This window comes from Typha angustifolia, chromosome 5 (assembly GCF_048772165.1).
Source record: "Typha angustifolia cultivar Huaian chromosome 5, ASM4877216v1, whole genome shotgun sequence".
Taxonomy (NCBI): Eukaryota; Viridiplantae; Streptophyta; class Magnoliopsida; order Poales; family Typhaceae; genus Typha; species Typha angustifolia.
The window spans coordinates 7514560-7532424 of record NC_133243.1 but is presented as its reverse complement, the minus strand read 5'-3'; the positions used below and the strand labels follow the sequence as shown (position 1 = coordinate 7532424).

Sequence of the window (17865 nt, the reverse complement as noted above, 5' to 3'; positions counted from 1 at the left end):
CATTTTTGAGATTATCCCTGTCTGTTCTACAGCTATTGAAGTATCAAGATGTAAGGGCATAGGGTTCTGAAAAGTGCATCCACCAGGACTAGCTGTATGACTGCATCTTTCTTGCTCCTTTCACTGTCAAATCCCTTCTCAGCTTCCTCCTCTGTGCAGTAAATCTTTCCCGCATCTTTCACATCCCCATCAGTTGCCCATTGTTAGTGCCTCTTGACATCACAACAGTGCTTGATATAACTCACAGCTGTGGATCCAAACAGAATGCCAAACCCTAACCACTCCCTCCCTCTTAGAGGGGTCATGTGGTCATCTCCCATCCCATCTCTTTCCATTGAGCTATTCTATAGGTTGCTTAGAGTGGTGTTCAGTTGTGGAACAATTTTTATATTAGTTTAACTATGCTTATTTTTTAAAATTGCATAAAAGAGCTTATACCGGTTTAAGCTATACTGGTGTATAATTGTAAACCGGTATAGTGGTGTTATGATACATATTTTGATAAATGACTAAATAACTTTTATAATAGATGGATAAAGAGAGAATAATTGAAATGACAGTTGATTGAATAATATTTTTATATGGATAAAATAGTAATTAGTAAATATAGAAATATTACAAGAAGAAGAGAGAAGTAGTAGTAAATTAGTATTGAGATAAGTTATTGTTTAGTTATTATATCTGTATAAAGAGACTTATACTACAATAAATTTATGCTTATTGCACATGTGAACTAACTTTGAATCTTTGCTTTGGCCTCTAGGATGGTTGGTACCAATTATTGTGCATGGGCTAACCAACCCCATCACTCACATGAGGCACAAAGTCTCTTCTTTGGGGCAATTAAAAAAAAGAAGAAGGGTCTTCCCCTTCACTCCTTTTTCCATTGCTCACCTGAAATCCTACACTATATACGTCTATACCTACACTGATTGATTGGGTTCTGAGTGCCCCCCCATGTTTGGTGTGAGGTCCTTGTTTAAGCTTTGTGCCATGCATCTGTTCCATCTTTTTGTATTTTCCTTGTGCTATGTGCACTTGCATTAAAAGCATTATTATTTTTCTTCTTGTTACTATTATCTTATATCTCTATATAGTCCTCTATTATCTGATAACAAAAGCTTTCAAATGAACTGATTATCTATCATAGTATTAGAAAGTAGTTATCTTCGATTATATTTTATTTGTTTACGTGCGGTGTGTGTTTAAAGAATCAACTTCTTACAATGCATCCATAATGAAGTTTTCTCATTCTTTATTTATTTATTATTTATTATTATTTTTGGCTGTGATGACATTTTTCTGGGTGGTGCAACTCCTTTTCTTGTTGACTAAGTTTCTACTGCGAGAAGGAACAAAGGGTCGAACTAGATGCAAGCTGTTAGCTGTGGGTGGCATCTAGGCAAAATTTTCTATGAAGGAGATCGATAAAGGGACCCAGTCAAACGATTATATTCTGCAACCATTAACAGGATGCCTCCTTTCTTACTATGTCCACCTAAAGGAATCCACTCACCCATAATTGAACAATGCATATGGACATGCATTGGGTCATATAGAAGTAGCAAATTCTTTGGAGATGACCTCAAAATAGAACACTTTACCCATTTGCTAGAATTGCTTTCTAAGTTCTTATATTTGATGGGAAAAATACTTGGCCGGCAATTAATGCATGCATGCTAATATCATTGGAAGTTTTAGAATCTATGGCGAACTTTGATATGACCCAGATCGAGTGGACTAAAAATATTTCTCACACACTTTGGGAAGTGTTCTAATTGGACAGCCTCACCTCAAATCACAGCCTAATCACTCATTTACTTCTCCATCCATCACTAAGACAATTTCAAACCAAATGACAAACCTATAGAGCTAAAATTTGATTTGTTTTCCTCATTCCACTTGGCCCTTATCAGTGAAGAACACATGGCAGAGCCAAACCTCATTTCCTTGGTCAGAGAGGGGAAGTCCCAAAATCCTTTCTTGTACCATTGAAATTTAAGGCCTGAATTCTCCACTGCCATACACCACATCACTTCAATTATTTTGGAGGACAGAGACCCAGCAGAAAGCACACAGACTACAGTGTGGTTCCCTTTTGGGCTTCCTGAAGACACCCCCCTTTAAATTATTATTTTTACCCTCACGTGTACTACATTACATTAAGCTTGGGTTGTGACAACTTTTTTGTGGGCTTTATGCCATTGGGAGGCCTATATAACAGAGGGTTTGAGGTGAAGTAAAGAATAGAGAAAGACTCTGGAGATTTTGATTTCTATATTATAAGTAAGTACCTCCTTCAAGAAGATTTTTTTGAGATCCCAGAGCAATCTTATCTTTTAAATCTGCTAGTTCTTTCCTTCATTCCATCTGATCTTCGAAAAGAGAGAAGAAAAATAATAATAAGAACACCATGGGAGCCACCTTGGATTACTTCTCTAGTTTGTTGAGCAGTGGTCATAGATACAGGAAGAAGCAGTTGCAGACTGTGGAGCTAAAGGTCAGGATGGACTGTGATGGCTGTGAACTTAAAGTCAAGAAAGCTCTTTCTCACATGAGAGGTTAGTTCTCTAATCAATACACTACTCTCTGGATTCTTATAACTGTTGTGTTTACAACACATGCTCCTAATATGGCTCTCTTGTAGGAGTTCAATCAGTAGAAGTCAATAGGAAGCAACAGAAGGTGACTGTCATTGGATATGTGGAGCCACACAAGGTCCTCAAGAGAGCCCAGTCCACAGGGAAGAGAGCTGAGATCTGGCCTTATATTCCTTACAATCTAGTTGTCCACCCTTATGCTGCCCAGACTTATGACAAGAGAGCACCTCCTGGATATGTGAGGAATGTGGAGGCCATTACCATCTCCAGCCAAGTCATCAGACAGGAGGATCACCTCACCAACTTGTTCAGTGATGACAACCCAAATGCCTGCTCTATTATGTGAGGGAGAAAGAAGCAAACAAGAGATGGAAATGGTTAGAACTAAGAGTACAATTAAGGAAGAGGAGAGTTCACCCCCCCCCCCCCCCCCCCCCCCCCCCCCCCCCCCCCACAGTATGAGTATCTGTATACCTGTAGACTTGCAGAGGAGAATGGGTTATATGCCATGTCTAATCTTCTTTTTTCCTCTTAGTAGGGTCATATGATAGCATACTTTCTAGAGCTTAGCCTGGTCTTACTCTTTGGAGTTTTTATGAAGCAGCTAAATATAATAATAATAATTATTATGTATTGGGTTGTCCTCTGGGTACAAGGTTTGAGTTTTCCTTTTCTCCTGTGTTGTTTACTGGTCTGCAACTGCTTCCTGGCAGCTTTTTTTCTTTTTCTTTTGATCTCCTGTTCACATGCCTGCAAGCATACCAAAGGCAAACAAGGGAACATTGAAAAGTACAGGCTTGTTTGTAAACAAATATAAACACAGAAAGGGCTGAAGAGGTGCGTTCATGGGCATGGAACAATTTTTAATAAAAAGTAGCATGAAAGCCCCTCTCCCTTCGTTGATTAAGTATTCGAGTAAGCACTCTTGTTTAAGCTGATAGATGGCAACCAGTGCACAGGCATAGGATGAAAAAGAACAAATGGAGTGCATCTAACTTCCACCAAAAGATCTAGTCAAGAAAAAAAAAATCTTCCACCAAAAGTTAGGAACTTTCTCTGATAATTCTATAATGGCCATATGTCACTATATTAAATGACAAACTTATATACACAACAAGAAGAGCCAAGTATAAAAGTAAATTTCTTGTATAGCTCGTAAGATGAATGGTTTCCTAGAACAACAGATTTGAAACGAGTGAGAAGCATTCAAGACCAGAAACCTAAAATGGTTGCAGTAGTAAGCATGAAGCTTCATTCTCAGTAACCATGAATACAACATAAATGAAAGAGCTCAGTTGTTTCTATTTACATATTCCCTAAATATCTTTGAAATGTTGGTTCATCCAGCACTCTTCGATCCCAAGAACGATTTTGCGACATGCTTTGTGAGCTGACTTTGCACAAACATCATTTAGTACTTGGGCAGCATAAACATGTTTTCCGCTTGAATAACGGCTCAAGTTCTTCTTTCAGATTCATTACTTGCAACGTTTCACACTAAGTTCCTTGAATCAACCGAAAAAAAGGAAAAACAGGTCATGAGTAAACATCTGTCTGTTAACATACCAAGAGAATTTTGATAAAGGTAGAAAAAGAAAAAAGTCAAATATCTGAGAATCTCAACCTCAATTTACCAGTCATCTCTGCAGCAGCAACATTTGGGAGTCCTGAAGTGCTACTGCTCACTTGTATATTCCAACAAAAAGAATGTCATAGAGGAGTGTTGCATTGCGAGGAATGTTGCAGTCACCTGTAAAAACCCAATCTTTTGAATTTAACTTTTGAGCTTAAGTTGGCAAACCAGACAATATGTTGGAAGAAATTAATAGGGTTTAATACAAATTTAACTGTAAGACATCTAACTACCTATGCACCAGACTTGCCATCAGAACTAAAGAACAGTTCCAAATGTGCTAGTCAGTTTGCATATAAAATATATAGCAGAACCAGCAATGCAAACCTGTCCATCATGTTTACCGTGGTGTCTAGTGTTCAACTATATCGTTGACTTGATAGAATCATACAAGCAAAAACGTCTTTTTTAATGGTCTATCGAGTGAGCACTGATAGAAGGCAAAAGCAAATATCATATTGCATGCAACTACATAGCTTCAATATGCAAAAATTGAGCATCTATGGTGCATGCACTGCTGTCTTGTCCACAGAGCCGGCTATGCAACCTATTCTATTTTAATTAGTTAATACTACTAGACTTATACCATTTCACCAGAGCATTTCAAGTTACATTTAATCTGTCAAATAAAACACATGTTGGTTGGCTATTTTGCATGTGGATCTCTCTTTTGTTGCCCAAACAACTTCTAGCTCAGAGCAGTTAGAAGAGGCAGTGTAATTCTTGGTGGAACATGTAGAGATAAATGCTCCCATCAAGTAAATTTTACATGAAAGGTATGTTATGCAACATTAAATAGATATCTCTTAAAACAATTAGTGCAAGCTTCTTAAAAGACAATCATATAGAAATTAAAACTGGAGTTGGAATTAAGAAGCTCAAAGCCTCAACCGTCATATAAATGTAGGAAAATGAAGCTAAATTGTCATATAGGTTTTAAGGAGCCTACAAATTATATATCATGCTCAGAAAATAATTTGCTGCCCCCCCCCAAACAAAAAAAAAAAGAAGTAGCATGTTTATGTATAGTTTCACATTACCAGAAAAACATCCTGCTGGTTCAGGCCCATATGCCAACAATGGAGGAATCATAAGGTTACGCTTTCCCCCTGCAACAATTTTGAAGCAAAATCTCAGCTGCTAGTAGAATAGAATGAGCATCGAAAGAAATGTTACAATCAAACTAGCTCCTAAGTTCAGACTGTACCAACAAGCATTGGAGGTACACCACCACCGCCAAAAATCCCTTGGTCAAGCCCAGGAAGGACCTTTCCATGAAAATGAAAGGTGAACATGTTATGAGAAAATGAGAAGTGACTGTCAATGTTAACAGCATGAGAAACTGATAAGCTTTACTCACTAAATAGATTGGGCAACTCCTAGACATATGTCATAGTTACATACTTAGATAGGCAAGGAGATGGGTCAAAAAACAGGGAGCTTGTCTAATATGCTGCTAATTTCGGAAAATGGAACTACCATAGACGTTCTATGTTTAATGTTAGGCAGCTTTCATGAACAGTATGATGATGTTATTATGTTTAACCAAAGAAACCACATTTTCATGATGCCATAAACTATGAATCCTATCGATGTTCTTGGTCAAACAAAATCTAGATGAATATATACCTCAAATGAATAGTCAAATAGTTACATATAATTTATCAATTATGATTGCCCGAGAACACATTAAGGGCTAAGACTAGCAGAGTGGCAAGCTGTATTTTCCATGCATGGGAAATATGATCCCTACATGACTACACAGTAAACTCGAACACCCTATTTATGCAAATTGACAATATTGCAAGTAATCCTTGGATTGATACATTTTCAATTGGAGAAGCAAGTTATGGTTTCAGAATAATATAACAAGATATCATAAAATTTACTGAAAAAAGATACCTTCCCCACACCTATGCGCATTGTGAGTGGTCTTCCACGCTTATAGCTACTATCAAATACGGTACCATCAGCAAATCTTGCAGTATAGTGGATCTGTGAAATGCAGAGTATATTTGACTAAGAGTGAATGTCAATTTATACCATGCTGAAAAGATTATCCTCATAGTAATTGTACGTCAGATTCATCCACAACACCAAGATCAGATGGAGAATAAAATTCCTACAATAGAAGGCTTTACTACAAAGAGAAGGCTATCAATTTACGTTAGTTTTTAAAAAACTCACACAAACAACTGTATAGAAAAATTTGATTAACACATGTTCTCTTTTTTAACTTTCATCATAACCTAACATCAAAATGAATACGTCGCCTTGTAATAACTGAACAAAAATATATAAGGAGTGCTTAAATAACTGAGAGATTCTGTAATGCAATAATACTACTTATTTCAACCCTAATTTCAATAGACTTCCAACAACATTACCAAACGAGAAGCCCTTTTAAGATCAAGATTAACTAACATATCTACAACGCCAAAATTTAAAAAAAAAAAAACAAAATTTTTGGAGTAAAAAGGATCAGTAATCCATACGCACATTGATAAGTTCACCTCTTGGGGGCCGGACCCCGGTCCCCACGGCGACGTCGCAGTAGCCAAGCCCAGACTTCGCAAAGCTCATATCGCACAGCGGCTCGCCTACGGTGGCGTAGTACTCTATCCGGGTGGCCTTCGCATCCGGAGCCACCATTGGAGAAGCCAAAAGAGCAATACCCAATTCAACAAACCTCCTCTTGGTCGAAGAAATCGAGTCCAAGGAGCAAGAGGAAGAGGTGGGGGTGGGCTCTTCCCTCGAGAAAGGCGGAAAAGAAAGAGGAAAGGCGAGGGCTTTATTGCAAAACGTTGAGGATTTGTGGGATTTAGGAAGAGAAGGGAGAAGGCGGGGATTGGGAGATGAAAGAGAAAGAGTGGAGATGGCCATTTCGTTACCGTTATCTTCAACTCTCTGAGCTTTGTGGTTAGCGATGGAATACTAATCCTCTTTATACGCTACTGGAATGGTCGTTTTGCATATCACTACCAACAGTGTACTATTATTACTTATTACTCTGAGGAATTTATAAATACACCCTACCTTTTGTCTTTATTATCATTCACCTCATATTTATCATTCGACTAAATGATCTTACTACTCTTGAATAAAAAATTTAAAAGACTAATGTTAAAAACAATAGTGATTATTAAATTTAATTCACAATGTTTTTGAGGGATTAAAAATTAAATATATGGGATTTTTTATGATAAATTTCCGTAATACTAGAAAGCTTGGCATGTTTGGGCTAATTTAAGCGGATTGGAATTGCAATGGGCTTTCAACTTCCTACCGTGGGCCTTCTCAATTAGTATTATTTTTCTCTCTCTCTTTTTCTACATCGTTAGAGCCCATGGGCCTTTTTTTAAATGGATTGGACAACATATTATTAGTCTAATTTGCTATGAAAAAGATAAAATAAAGTTATCAACTCTTTAAATATGAATGAGTGCAGTATGGTAATCTTATGGATATACCAAATCTGGTGGTCCGAGGTAGATGATTCTCGATTAATCTAAAGTGGCAGCTTTGGGCCGCTATCGATTTAGATGAGTCATAAAAGCGAATTTGTCCTTCTTGGACAACTACTGCTTAACATAAACATGCTTGTTTAGACTAAACAACAACCATTGAGATTATTAAAATTGGATCAGATGTTGACTTCATTAGCAATCGGGTCACTAGGTTATTAGTTTAATCGGTGGTTCACCCGATCGGATTACTAGTTTCTCAATCGGTAGTAAAATTGTATCCATTAACTTATCTAATTTAGTTCTCTTTGAAGGGCTAATTTTTATGTCTAACTTATAATTAGCTTACGAACTCTCTATCAATAATAATAAAGAAAAAACTCTTCAAATATACTATACTTAAAAAAATTAACTCTCTTTATTTTTTAACTCAGTTTTTAACCTCCAATCTAAATAAACTTATTTTTCAATAAAATAATAATAAAACCAAGATTTACTGTTTTGTTTTTATATATATATATATATATAATTGCGTTAATAATAGTAATAATAATAATTTTGGGGTTAAATTTGTTGTGGTGCTGTAGTCAGAGACAATTATGGATGCTCCCGGTTTGTCATATATATATCTCAGATTGCTCAGTAGCAAGTTCAACAACAACATCATAACTAGCCTCCTTTTTAACGAGCCACTCTTCCCTCCTCCTCCTCCATTAATGACTACTCTCTTTGCATGCTAACCTTCTAGCTAGCTCTGACCTCTTACTCTCTTCCTCTCACTCTCATACACACAGATACAACTATCCATGAAGACCACCGGCATTCTCTGCCGGTCGGAGTCGTCGACGGCGGTGTGTATCCCCGAGGACCCCCGTTCGATGATCATGCCGAGGAGGCCGGAGAGAACCACTGTAGTGGACGACTCAGACGTCCTCATCAACTTGAAGTACTCGCGCCTCGTCGAGTCCAGAAGGTTCTCCTCCGGCGATCACCACCGCCGCCGCTCCGTCACACTTCCGATGGTCACAAAGGAGAAGAGAGACCAACCTAAGCCTTCTAAGTCTCCAGCCACTGATCTACTCTTCCAGGTATAATTAATTAACAACTAAGTGAGCCTAGACTACTACTAGCTAGTTCGTTGTGCGTTTCTTTGGATAAAAATAAAACGGCATTTATGGGTGCAACTGTGTGGAGTAAATGCTTATAGCTGCATGAGATGAAAGCTTTCTCATGAGAAGCAAGGCAGTAGAACATAATAAAGGATCAAAAGGGAGAAGTAGAGCACAGAGGCATGCAGAGTACTAGCAAACAAGAGAAAAAAGAGAGGCAGTACTAGCACTCTTTTATTAAGTGGAGGAATTGGAGTGGACCACTACAAAACTCTTTTGTCCTTCCTTTGTGCCTCTATTAATTCGCATGCTCATTGTCTTCCCCCTTAATACCAACTTTATTATTTATTTTTTTTCTTCATCTACCTCTTTTTGTTACTCGATAGGTGGTGGTCATGAAGGTTTCAATCCATTGTCAAGGCTGTGCAGGAAAAATAAGGAAGCACATCTCTAAGATGGAAGGTATATATACTCTGAAAGTTTAAGTTAACAGAGAATGGCGTGCGATTTGATTCATTCATACTCTAATTGATTTATTTTTTTATTTTACTTTTTTTTTTTTTGGATAGGGGTGACATCCTTCAGTATAGATCTGGAGTCGAAGAGGGTTACTGTGATGGGTCATGTGTCACCTGTGGGGGTCCTGGAGAGCATCTCAAAGGTGAAGAAAGCCGAGTTCTGGCCTTGTTGAGTTGCATGATTAGCATCTTTGTTTAGGTGGGCTCCTCCAAAAGTTCTTGAGGTTTTGATGCATGGGCAATGAGATGTGTGATGATGTTAATTTAGTACGCATGCATTTGTTTGTTTGTCACTGTTGGTAAATTTATTTGTAGAATGTTTACCACTTCTGATTCCTTTCCATCAAGTCATTATATATATATGTATGTATGTCTATGAATCAATGGGTCATTTGCAAACAAAGATTTGAATGCTGTTCCTCCATGGACCACTGTCCAATGAATTGTTGAAGAAGGACCACTTAAAATAACTAGCTCATGATATATAGCTAGATCCAACTCAAGAGGATAGTACACAACAATCCTCCATTAATGCTGAACAATTTGACAGTGCCCTAAAACAAATTTTACCATGAGCTAGATTAGGAGGAAGTTGTGGGCGCCAAAATAGTTAAATACGAACGATTTAAGTTTTTAGAGTAATTGGTAAGATATAAAAATTACTGTCCGTTAATAACTTAAGTTTTTAAAGTAATCGGTAAGTTAACATAAATAACGGCAAGTTGACGAAGACTGACAGCATCTTGAATTTAGGGGACTCAAAAAGGGTTTGGTGGATGAACTGAAGCCTGACATTGATTCCCTGTTGAAGGCCAAAGCTCTCCACTAGAAGAGAAGTGACAACATGCCTACCAAGCACTACTCACTCACTCTCCCCTCTTCTTTTCTTTTTAACTGGAGAGAAACCTATCACTTGCCTGTGCTTGTGGGTCTCTCTCACCATGAACAGGGTAGCAATAGACACAGAAATATGCACCTTATTTGAGCTCTGGAGGTCCACTTTTGTTTGCCAATTGCTGATCACATTAGCCATATGGATATTGACAAACAAAAGCACCAAACACTATACTATAAAAATTCAACCAATCTGGATGGTTTTGAATTCACAATCAAATAGTTCTTCCAAAATCAGATAGTAAAGTTTGGATCATATGGCATACATATATATATATATATATATATACCACCACCACCATCACCTAGCACTATTTGTTTTTTTCCTGCCATTGCCTTCTTCATGTAGGTGTTTATATGGATACAAAACAAGAAGGAAGTTTGCTAGAAGGGGGATGTTATTGGAAACAGTGAGATATCTCTCTGTAGTTTTCCTTCATTGGTCATCAAAGCAAGGAGGAGCATCTTGAACTTTCCTTCCTTGTTTTTTTTCTTTTATATACTAAGACCTCTTGAATTATTACTCATTCTTATTATATAAACTTTTCTATAACACTTTAAAAAATATCAAACAACCATTTACCCTTTAAATTTTTATATTTTTAATCTAAAGTAAGAGTAAAATACTCTCTAGAACAAAACCTTCAAGTGGATAACTAAGGGAAGGTGTAGTTTAGATATTTTACACAATAAAGGGGTTAAAATATGGCATGAAAAATAAAGGAGGGGCCGAGTGAAAATAGATAATAGTTCAGGGTCTAGATGTAATTATCCTAAAGCAACCATAGATTTGTGGGTCGGGCTATAATGTGGGCCTAATTGGGCCTAAGTTAACTAAAGGAGGTTGGTTGGGCTTGGACTCGGGCCTGACCTTATCTGGTCTTCGTGGATCGTAGACCGTACGATTTTCCAGCCCCGAATCTTACAGCATCTCCTCTTTCCATCAAAAACCCAATCCATTTCCGAAATCGAACTGATGGCTCTCTCCCTCGTCCGCCTCCTCCTCCTCCCATGGCGAAGGCGAAGCCCCAGTCTCCTCGCCTCTTTCCTAAACCCTATCCCGCTTCTCCTCTCCTCTCCCAAAACCCTAAGTATCCCACGGAGAACGGTAGTTTCTCGCCTCCCCTCCTCAGGTTTTACCCCTTCTCTCCTCCCCCGCCTCTCTCGCCCTTCTCCAGTCTCCAAAATTTGATCTTTCTCTTCTCTCTTGTTGCAGACAAGACCCTGGTGCTCACCAGAGATGGGAGATCAGCACAGCCGTCGGAGTTGGAGAAGGAGGAAGGAGTTTCGGGGTCGGCGACGATCGCAGCCATTGTTACTTCGTTGGGCGGCGGGGCGGGAGCGGTTGGCATAGTGCGTATTTCGGGATCGACGGCGGTGGACGTTGCAAGGCGGGTGTTTAGGCCTCGGAGGAGGTCCAAGGAGGCGTCTTGTAGTGATTCTTGGAGGCCGAGAAGCCATTTTGTGGAGTATGGTTTTGCGTTTGATCGGAACGGCAATGTCATTGACGAGGTAGTTGATTTTGCTCTTTTCTTCTTACCTGGATGGCTTGTTAAGATTCAATATAGATTTATTAGTTCTTTTCGCTTTTCAAGATATTGACGAATTGTTTGTTATAGCTGGGGGTTCAATCAAGAGAGGATTAGTAATGCTGTTTAGAATTATTTAGACACGGTGCTTAGTTGACCCCATGTCGATGTGGTATTTTTGAAAGTAGTAGGTCAGGGATTAGAGGCTTGTATAAGTTTGAAGCAAACCAAACTTTTTCCTTTTGTTTTAATTACAGTGTTATTTTTGTTTGGGTAGGCTATGAATATTAATCCAAATAAACTTTGGGCCGTCTTAGAGATAATTTTAATATTTTTGTCTTAATTTTTTATATTTAAAATCTCTATGAGAAGGGGAAGTTTCTTGTTCTTCAATTTTTATTATCTTGGATGAATATCTACTAGTTTGATAGGGCTGGTTCAGTCTAGTTATAAGCTATCATGCCAGTTTGATGTTCTTGATTCCCGTACATGGTTAGAGTGAACTTGTTCTCCTATTTCCAATATCTTCATATTCTGTTGAACTCTATTTATCTTCATTTCACTTCTATAAATTCTCTTAGGTTTTAGCAATCCCTATGCTAGCACCAAGATCTTATACCAGAGAAGATGTGGTAGAGCTCCAATGCCATGGGAGTGATGTTTGCTTGCATCGTGTGCTAAGGGCTTGCTTAGAAGCTGGAGCAAGGCTTGCAGAACCTGGTTAGTTTTCTGTTAGACTTGTTAAGCAAGTTCATCATGGAGACATTCTTGGGCATCCATGTCTTATGATTTAAGAGTATTTTACTGCTCTACATAATACTCATAGCATCTAGCCATGTTTACTATTCTTTGTTGTAAAGGAAACATTTTGAAGCATGCTTGTTCAGGCATAGAGGCATTAACTTTTATTAGAGCTTTATCTCTTTCTGCTTAACATCTCTTATAAATTAGTTTCCCAATCTCATGGCTTCTGTTGTGAGCACAATATTTTTCATGTCTTACTCTGTAGATTGCTTCTGAATTGTGAACAAACAAGTTTTGTGTCGTGTCATGTCTTTTCTTTTTGGTAATGTTTAAGCAATCTTCTGATGTTTGGTAGGGATGATTTGATAAGTGATCTCTTTGATAGGTGAATTCACTCTCCGTGCTTTCTTAAATGGAAGACTTGACTTGTCTCAAGCTGAAAATGTTGGAAGACTTATTTCAGCTAAATCTGTGGCTGCAGCAGATTCTGCATTGGCAGGTCTACAGGCATGTTATACTTATTGATGCTATTAGCATATCAATGATTCTGATGATATGATACATAGGATTTTGGTTTGATTTGTGCAAAAGTGCTATTACTAATAAATGACATATTTTGTCATGTAGGGAGGCTTTTCTGCATTAGTAAAATCTTTGAGAATGCAATGCATCAATTTGCTTGCAGAAATTGAGGCTCGTTTAGATTTTGATGATGAATTGCCACCTTTGGACTCAATGAAGTTGATAAGTACTATAAAACATATGCAGCATGATGTGCAACAAGCATTGGATACTGCTAACTATGATAAACTTTTACAGTCTGGTCTGCAGGTATTGTTCATAGATCACTGATAAAGTTCTCGTTTCATTGTCTGTTAAGGCAAAAATAAATGTAGTTTGAATGTTTGCTATTTTTTCTCTTTCTTTTCTAAGTTATTTTGTCTTGTTTGAAAATTTGTATCCGAACTTTTGTTTATGCTTTTCTTTCCTTAACGGGGGGTTTTCCCCTGATTTTACAGATAAATTGTTGTTGAATCATGGTTTCAGATTTTTTTCAAACCATAACATGCACATTTTCTCTTTTGAGAAACTCATCTCTTCTGATTCATTTAGCTTTTGTTTTTCTCCTTCCCCATGTATTTCTTTAGATATTGCTGGCCTTATATATGTGGTTCTGCAATTATTTGACTTTCTAACATCATGCTGTTTTAAATTTTGCAGATAGCAATCATTGGCCGCCCAAATGTTGGAAAGTCAAGCCTCCTTAATGCTTGGAGCAAAGTAGGTTATTTTTTACTTTCTTCACAACTTGAATATGCACTGCATATATATAAACATAGAGGGTGGCCGAGTAATAGTTACTTACTGAGTTACAGTGCTTCATAGTTCGTACAACATTGTTAAAACCTCTGGAGAACTTTATCACAGTTGGATAAGTTCCTATGTCATGTTTTACATAAATAACTTAATGATATAGTGGGCCCTAAAAGATCCAATTAGGCTGTCCTTTTTGGTCTATTAAATCAGACCAGACTGGTTAGTTTTGGGTGTAGGTCTTCTGTTCTCAAGTTAAAAATGATTATTTATATCTAAATGTTCATCGCAAGTTATTCATCATATCCTTGTTCTTCAATTCTTCTTGGTTAATGCTAGCTTGCAGAGTGACAGAGCAATAGTTACTGAAATTGCTGGAACTACAAGGGATGTGGTAGAAGCAAATGTGTCTGTTGAGGGTATCCCTGTCACTCTTCTTGACACTGCTGGTATCAGAGCAACTGATGATGTTGTAGAAAGAATTGGTGAGATATTCTCATTTGTTAATTAAAGGAACGCATATTATAGGTTTGTGACAATGTAGAGTTGACTACTGTTCCCTTGTGCACATGTGCATGTGCTGTATTCTTTGAATGCTGAAGAGAATATTTTGACAATTTTATTTTTTTATTTTGTTCGCACATTCAGGTGTACAGAGATCTGAAGCTGCTGCACTAGCTGCTGACATAATTATTATGACAATAAGTGCAGTGGATGGGTGGACAAATGATGACGAAAAACTTATGGAGCATATTCAGATAAATCAGGTACTTATATGCTATGCAACTATTCTTTTCCCAGTGGAGATGAAAAGACTTGGCCTCATTTACATTTGAAATCGATTAAAGAACAATGCAATAACTGTGGGTGTATGACCTGCAAATGCTTGTTGCTCATTTTCTTTGATTGTTGATCAACAAGGCATCGTGATAATTAGACTGTTTAGAGTTCCATTTCCATTTCCATTTATTCTGAAGTTTTGGGCATTCCCATAATATTGGTTCACAGTTTGTACTTATTGTTGATGTATCCTCATGCATTTGTTGAATACCAAGTTATTTTTTAAATAAAAAATGAAATGTATTTTATCGCCACAGATCCTATAATTTTCATCTTCAATTTTTTTTCTTGCTTCTTTCTGCTGAAATGAATTTTAAGTTACTCGGATTGATTTGAGTAGCTATGAAACCAAAGCATGTTTTCTTTTTTTCCTTTTCTTTTCCACCAATGAATAGTAAGTATCTCTTCCTCTTGGTTTGGTGCCTTTGGGCTATATCTTGGACTTTTGACTTTTCTTTATGAATATTTGCTATTTTCTGTCATCGTCCACATCATTCCTTCCAAAATAAATATGCTGATGATTTTGATTTCTTTTTCCCTCCCAAAAGCAGAAATCAGCAGGCTCCACTGCACCTATTATACTTGTTATCAATAAAGTAGACTGTGCGCCATTTGTTTCAATGGAACGGTTTGAGAAGATTAATGACCTCTTCAGGAAGCATGTGAAGACATGCGCTGTCACGGGCAAAGGCATCCCTGAGCTAGAGAGAGCAGTACTAGATGTTAGGGGCCTTGACCCTATTCCGTCAGGTGGGCGTAGGTGGACAGTAAATCAGGTAAGTAATGGAAATGTATCACTTTTCCGTTGCATTTACATTTTCTTTTGCATCTGTCACATTACGGTGTGATCCTTCAGAGGCAATTTGAACAACTCCTGCGGACACAAGAAGCTTTTTTGAGACTAAATCTATCAATAAATGAGGAGTTGCCGATGGACTTTTGGACTATCGATTTAAGGGAAGCAGCTTTGGCCCTTGGGGAGATAAGTGGGGAGGACATTTCCGAAGAAGTGCTAACAAATATTTTTGGGAAGTTCTGTATTGGGAAGTGAATCATAGTAAGTTCTGCTAACTTATCCACTTATTAAGCAATTGTTTGTCTTTTCGTATGTATGAATTATTCATTTAGAATTTTATACAGGTGGGGTCTTGTAGAGCACTCGATTCCAGTAGGTCTCACAGAAGATTTGCGGATACTCTACAAAGTTGAACGACTTGGTGAATGTGGTAATAGAGAACTTGATGACAAGAGAGACATGATAATTATCATCAGAACAAGAAGTTCTTCAAGCATATCCAGTGGACGTAGGTGCTGGATATAGAAGTACGTCAAGGTTCTAAAAGATGACCCAACAATCAAACATGCACCTTCCCTAAATTATTATAAAAGCCAAGATTGTGACAGTCCGAAATCAAGTGTTCGGCTGTACAAGCCATGTAAGAAATGCTTCTATTTCAATAAGACTGGTGTAAATCAAGTGTTTGAATGTTCAAGCCATGTAAGAAATGCTTCTAGTTCAATAAGATAGCTTTAAATCAAGTGTTTGGATTTTGGATGTGGAAGCAATGTAAGAAGCCATGTAAGAGTTGAAGCCTGTCTTTGCTACACCATGAAGGGTCGTAAAGTTATGAACTATTTCCAAACTTACAATGCTAATTTGCAAAAGTAATCTGGAAGCTTCATTTCATTGATTTTATTTGTAAGGTCTAGATCATATAATACCTGTTACGTTCTCAGCTAATTTTGTCAGAAGTTTTCCAAGTGTGATGTGGTTTTGAAGATAGATGTAAGATTGAATGGAGACCAAGAAGTGATGAGTTCATTTATGATCTAATGAGAGGAACAAGTTAGGGAGTTATTGATCAACTCTGACTGTTAAGGTGGATCTTCTTGAGATATGTTGCAAACTTTTAAATTTTATAGGAAATTCTTTGGAGGCATATGGTAGATATTAACTTTCTTTGCCAAATGGAAAGGAATGTAATTTAGGATACTAGAAAAGTTTGGAGGTATAGCTTTTGCATGGGTGCATGTACATGCAACATAATAGCTGACAAAGAAATGGACAAAGACGTCATCAGAATCTAGAGAAGGATTTCACTATCTCAGACTTGGTCTATTCAGAAATTTATCCTTAAACGAACCTCAATACTTAGAGATTTCACCTACTGTTTAACCATTTGGAAGCAAATCTACTCATGATACTGGAAGCATTTGACATACAAAAGCATGCATTTAGGTGTCAAGTTCATTAAACAAAACTTAATCGGCAACCATTGGACAATTTCTCATGACTATTAGTTTGAAGAAAGTTTTGGCCGGCAATGACTTGAATCTTCTACTGCTGGCAAATAAATTATGATCAATTGCACCTTAAGATTAAAAAAAGAACAGAGCATAGGACAAAATTTTCATGATGAATGTCTTTGGTTTTTAATCAATTAAGAATGTGCTCTTATATTCAAGTCCACAAAAGTGGGCGTTCCTTTGGATTCCTGTGTCTAAATTCATAAAGAGGACTACAAATGGATATGAACAAAAGCAAAAGAGCCAAAAAAGTACTATCATATGAATCTCCCCTCTATATATAGAGACCAACCAAACAGTCCCTCATTTGAACTATCTCTCACTTCTCCTCCTCTCATATGGATGCTTATCTATTCTCATGCATTAATGCATCAAAGATGAATGCAGCATTCCCATTGTATCAAAATTATGACACCAAGTGTAACTTCTCATGCAGAGCTAGTCACTGGAATATGAGGAAGAACACCAACTACTACAAAGTCTTAGCTCTTGATTCAGAAAAGGCTGGTGTGGATGCAATCAAGAGAGCCTACAGGAGCATGGCACTTCTCTACCACCCTGATGTGTGTCCACCTTCAAAAAGAGAAGAGTTCACAAAGATGTTCATTGAACTCCAAAGGGCTTACGAGACTCTCTCGGATCCGATTTTACGTGAGAAACACGATCATTTGATCCAATTGGGAGTTCAAGAAGAACATGGAGGAGTGAGGAGAGAAGCATTTCCTAAAGAAGTGTGGATCAACCAGCTTAATGAATTAAAAGCTAGGTCAAATAGAAAGAAGAAAATGAGGTGCTTGTGAAGATAAAGACAGCTTTTAATATTTCCTCTTTTTGTTTGTTTCTTGTAATCAAATTCTTGTCTTGTGATCACATTATGTACTATTTCCTCACAATTTGTGGAAGTTAATAAGCT

The 17865-nt window shown here is 37.5% G+C and overlaps 4 protein-coding genes across 10 annotated transcripts; 3 read left to right on the top strand and 1 right to left on the bottom strand.

The window, feature by feature from the left end:
- Positions 1-86: 86 nt before the first annotated feature.
- Positions 87-3026, top strand: LOC140759940 (heavy metal-associated isoprenylated plant protein 23). 2 transcript variants are annotated; one of them, XM_073096655.1, is made up of 2 exons: positions 87-2561; positions 2660-3026. In XM_073096655.1, exons 1-2 carry the CDS (start codon positions 2414-2416, stop codon positions 2944-2946), a joined length of 435 nt encoding a protein of 144 aa, XP_072952756.1. In that variant the 5' UTR covers positions 87-2413; the 3' UTR covers positions 2947-3026. The 2 variants fall into 2 exon arrangements, with proteins under 2 accessions (XP_072952756.1, XP_072952755.1); XM_073096654.1 differs by having other exon boundaries at positions 2648-3026.
- A 702-nt stretch (positions 3027-3728) lies between these two features.
- Positions 3729-7143, bottom strand: LOC140760652 (photosynthetic NDH subunit of lumenal location 4, chloroplastic). Of its 2 annotated transcripts, none has more exons than XR_012104422.1 (6): positions 6733-7143; positions 6136-6228; positions 5441-5501; positions 5274-5342; positions 4225-4350; positions 3729-4105 (listed from the first exon to the last, which is right to left on the bottom strand). XR_012104422.1 is itself a non-coding variant. In XM_073097692.1 (6 exons), the coding sequence occupies exons 1-5, from the start codon at positions 7114-7116 to the stop codon at positions 4283-4285; spliced, it is 675 nt and encodes a 224-aa protein (XP_072953793.1). In that variant the 5' UTR covers positions 7117-7143; the 3' UTR covers positions 3729-4105; positions 4235-4282. The 2 variants fall into 2 exon arrangements, 1 of the variants encoding a protein (XP_072953793.1); XM_073097692.1 differs by having other exon boundaries at positions 4235-4350.
- Positions 7144-8358: 1215 nt separating this feature from the next.
- LOC140760397 (heavy metal-associated isoprenylated plant protein 35-like) lies at positions 8359-9713 on the top strand. The gene is made up of 3 exons (XM_073097328.1): positions 8359-8785; positions 9193-9268; positions 9376-9713. Exons 1-3 carry the CDS (start codon positions 8504-8506, stop codon positions 9495-9497), a joined length of 480 nt encoding a protein of 159 aa, XP_072953429.1. The 5' UTR covers positions 8359-8503; the 3' UTR covers positions 9498-9713.
- A 1477-nt stretch (positions 9714-11190) lies between these two features.
- LOC140760596 (uncharacterized) lies at positions 11191-16184 on the top strand. 5 transcript variants are annotated; one of them, XM_073097620.1, is made up of 11 exons: positions 11191-11326; positions 11435-11730; positions 12329-12467; positions 12877-12998; positions 13119-13322; positions 13713-13772; positions 14152-14290; positions 14454-14572; positions 15194-15421; positions 15502-15702; positions 15786-16184. In XM_073097620.1, exons 1-10 carry the CDS (start codon positions 11230-11232, stop codon positions 15694-15696), a joined length of 1599 nt encoding a protein of 532 aa, XP_072953721.1. In that variant the 5' UTR covers positions 11191-11229; the 3' UTR covers positions 15697-15702; positions 15786-16184. The 5 variants fall into 5 exon arrangements, 4 of the variants coding, with proteins under 4 accessions (XP_072953721.1, XP_072953720.1, XP_072953718.1 ...); XM_073097619.1 differs by having other exon boundaries at positions 11191-11351; positions 15197-15421; XM_073097617.1 differs by having other exon boundaries at positions 11191-11351.
- The last annotated feature ends 1681 nt before the right edge of the window (positions 16185-17865 follow it).

Bases quoted from the DNA above. Each gene is read 5' to 3' on its own strand.
- LOC140759940 (XM_073096654.1), top strand. From the start codon at position 2,414: ATGGGAGCCACCTTGGATTACTTCTCTAGTTTGTTGAGCAGTGGTCAT. The intron at 2,562-2,647 runs GTTAGTTCTCTA...GCTCTCTTGTAG, and splicing joins AGCTCTTTCTCACATGAGAG to GAGTTCAATCAGTAGAAGTC.
- LOC140760652 (XM_073097692.1), bottom strand. From the start codon at position 7,116: ATGGCCATCTCCACTCTTTCTCTTTCATCTCCCAATCCCCGCCTTCTC. The intron at 5,502-6,135 runs GTATCTTTTTTC...TTTCATGGAAAG, and splicing joins TGCGCATAGGTGTGGGGAAG to GTCCTTCCTGGGCTTGACCA. The intron at 4,351-5,273 runs GTAATGTGAAAC...GGGTTTTTACAG, and splicing joins ACCAGCAGGATGTTTTTCTG to GTGACTGCAACATTCCTCGC.
- LOC140760397 (XM_073097328.1), top strand. From the start codon at position 8,504: ATGAAGACCACCGGCATTCTCTGCCGGTCGGAGTCGTCGACGGCGGTG. The intron at 8,786-9,192 runs GTATAATTAATT...GTTACTCGATAG, and splicing joins CCACTGATCTACTCTTCCAG to GTGGTGGTCATGAAGGTTTC. The intron at 9,269-9,375 runs GTATATATACTC...TTTTTTGGATAG, and splicing joins GCACATCTCTAAGATGGAAG to GGGTGACATCCTTCAGTATA.
- LOC140760596 (XM_073097617.1), top strand. From the start codon at position 11,195: ATGGCTCTCTCCCTCGTCCGCCTCCTCCTCCTCCCATGGCGAAGGCGA. The intron at 12,468-12,876 runs GTTAGTTTTCTG...TCTCTTTGATAG, and splicing joins AGCAAGGCTTGCAGAACCTG to GTGAATTCACTCTCCGTGCT. The intron at 12,999-13,118 runs GCATGTTATACT...TTTGTCATGTAG, and splicing joins CTGCATTGGCAGGTCTACAG to GGAGGCTTTTCTGCATTAGT.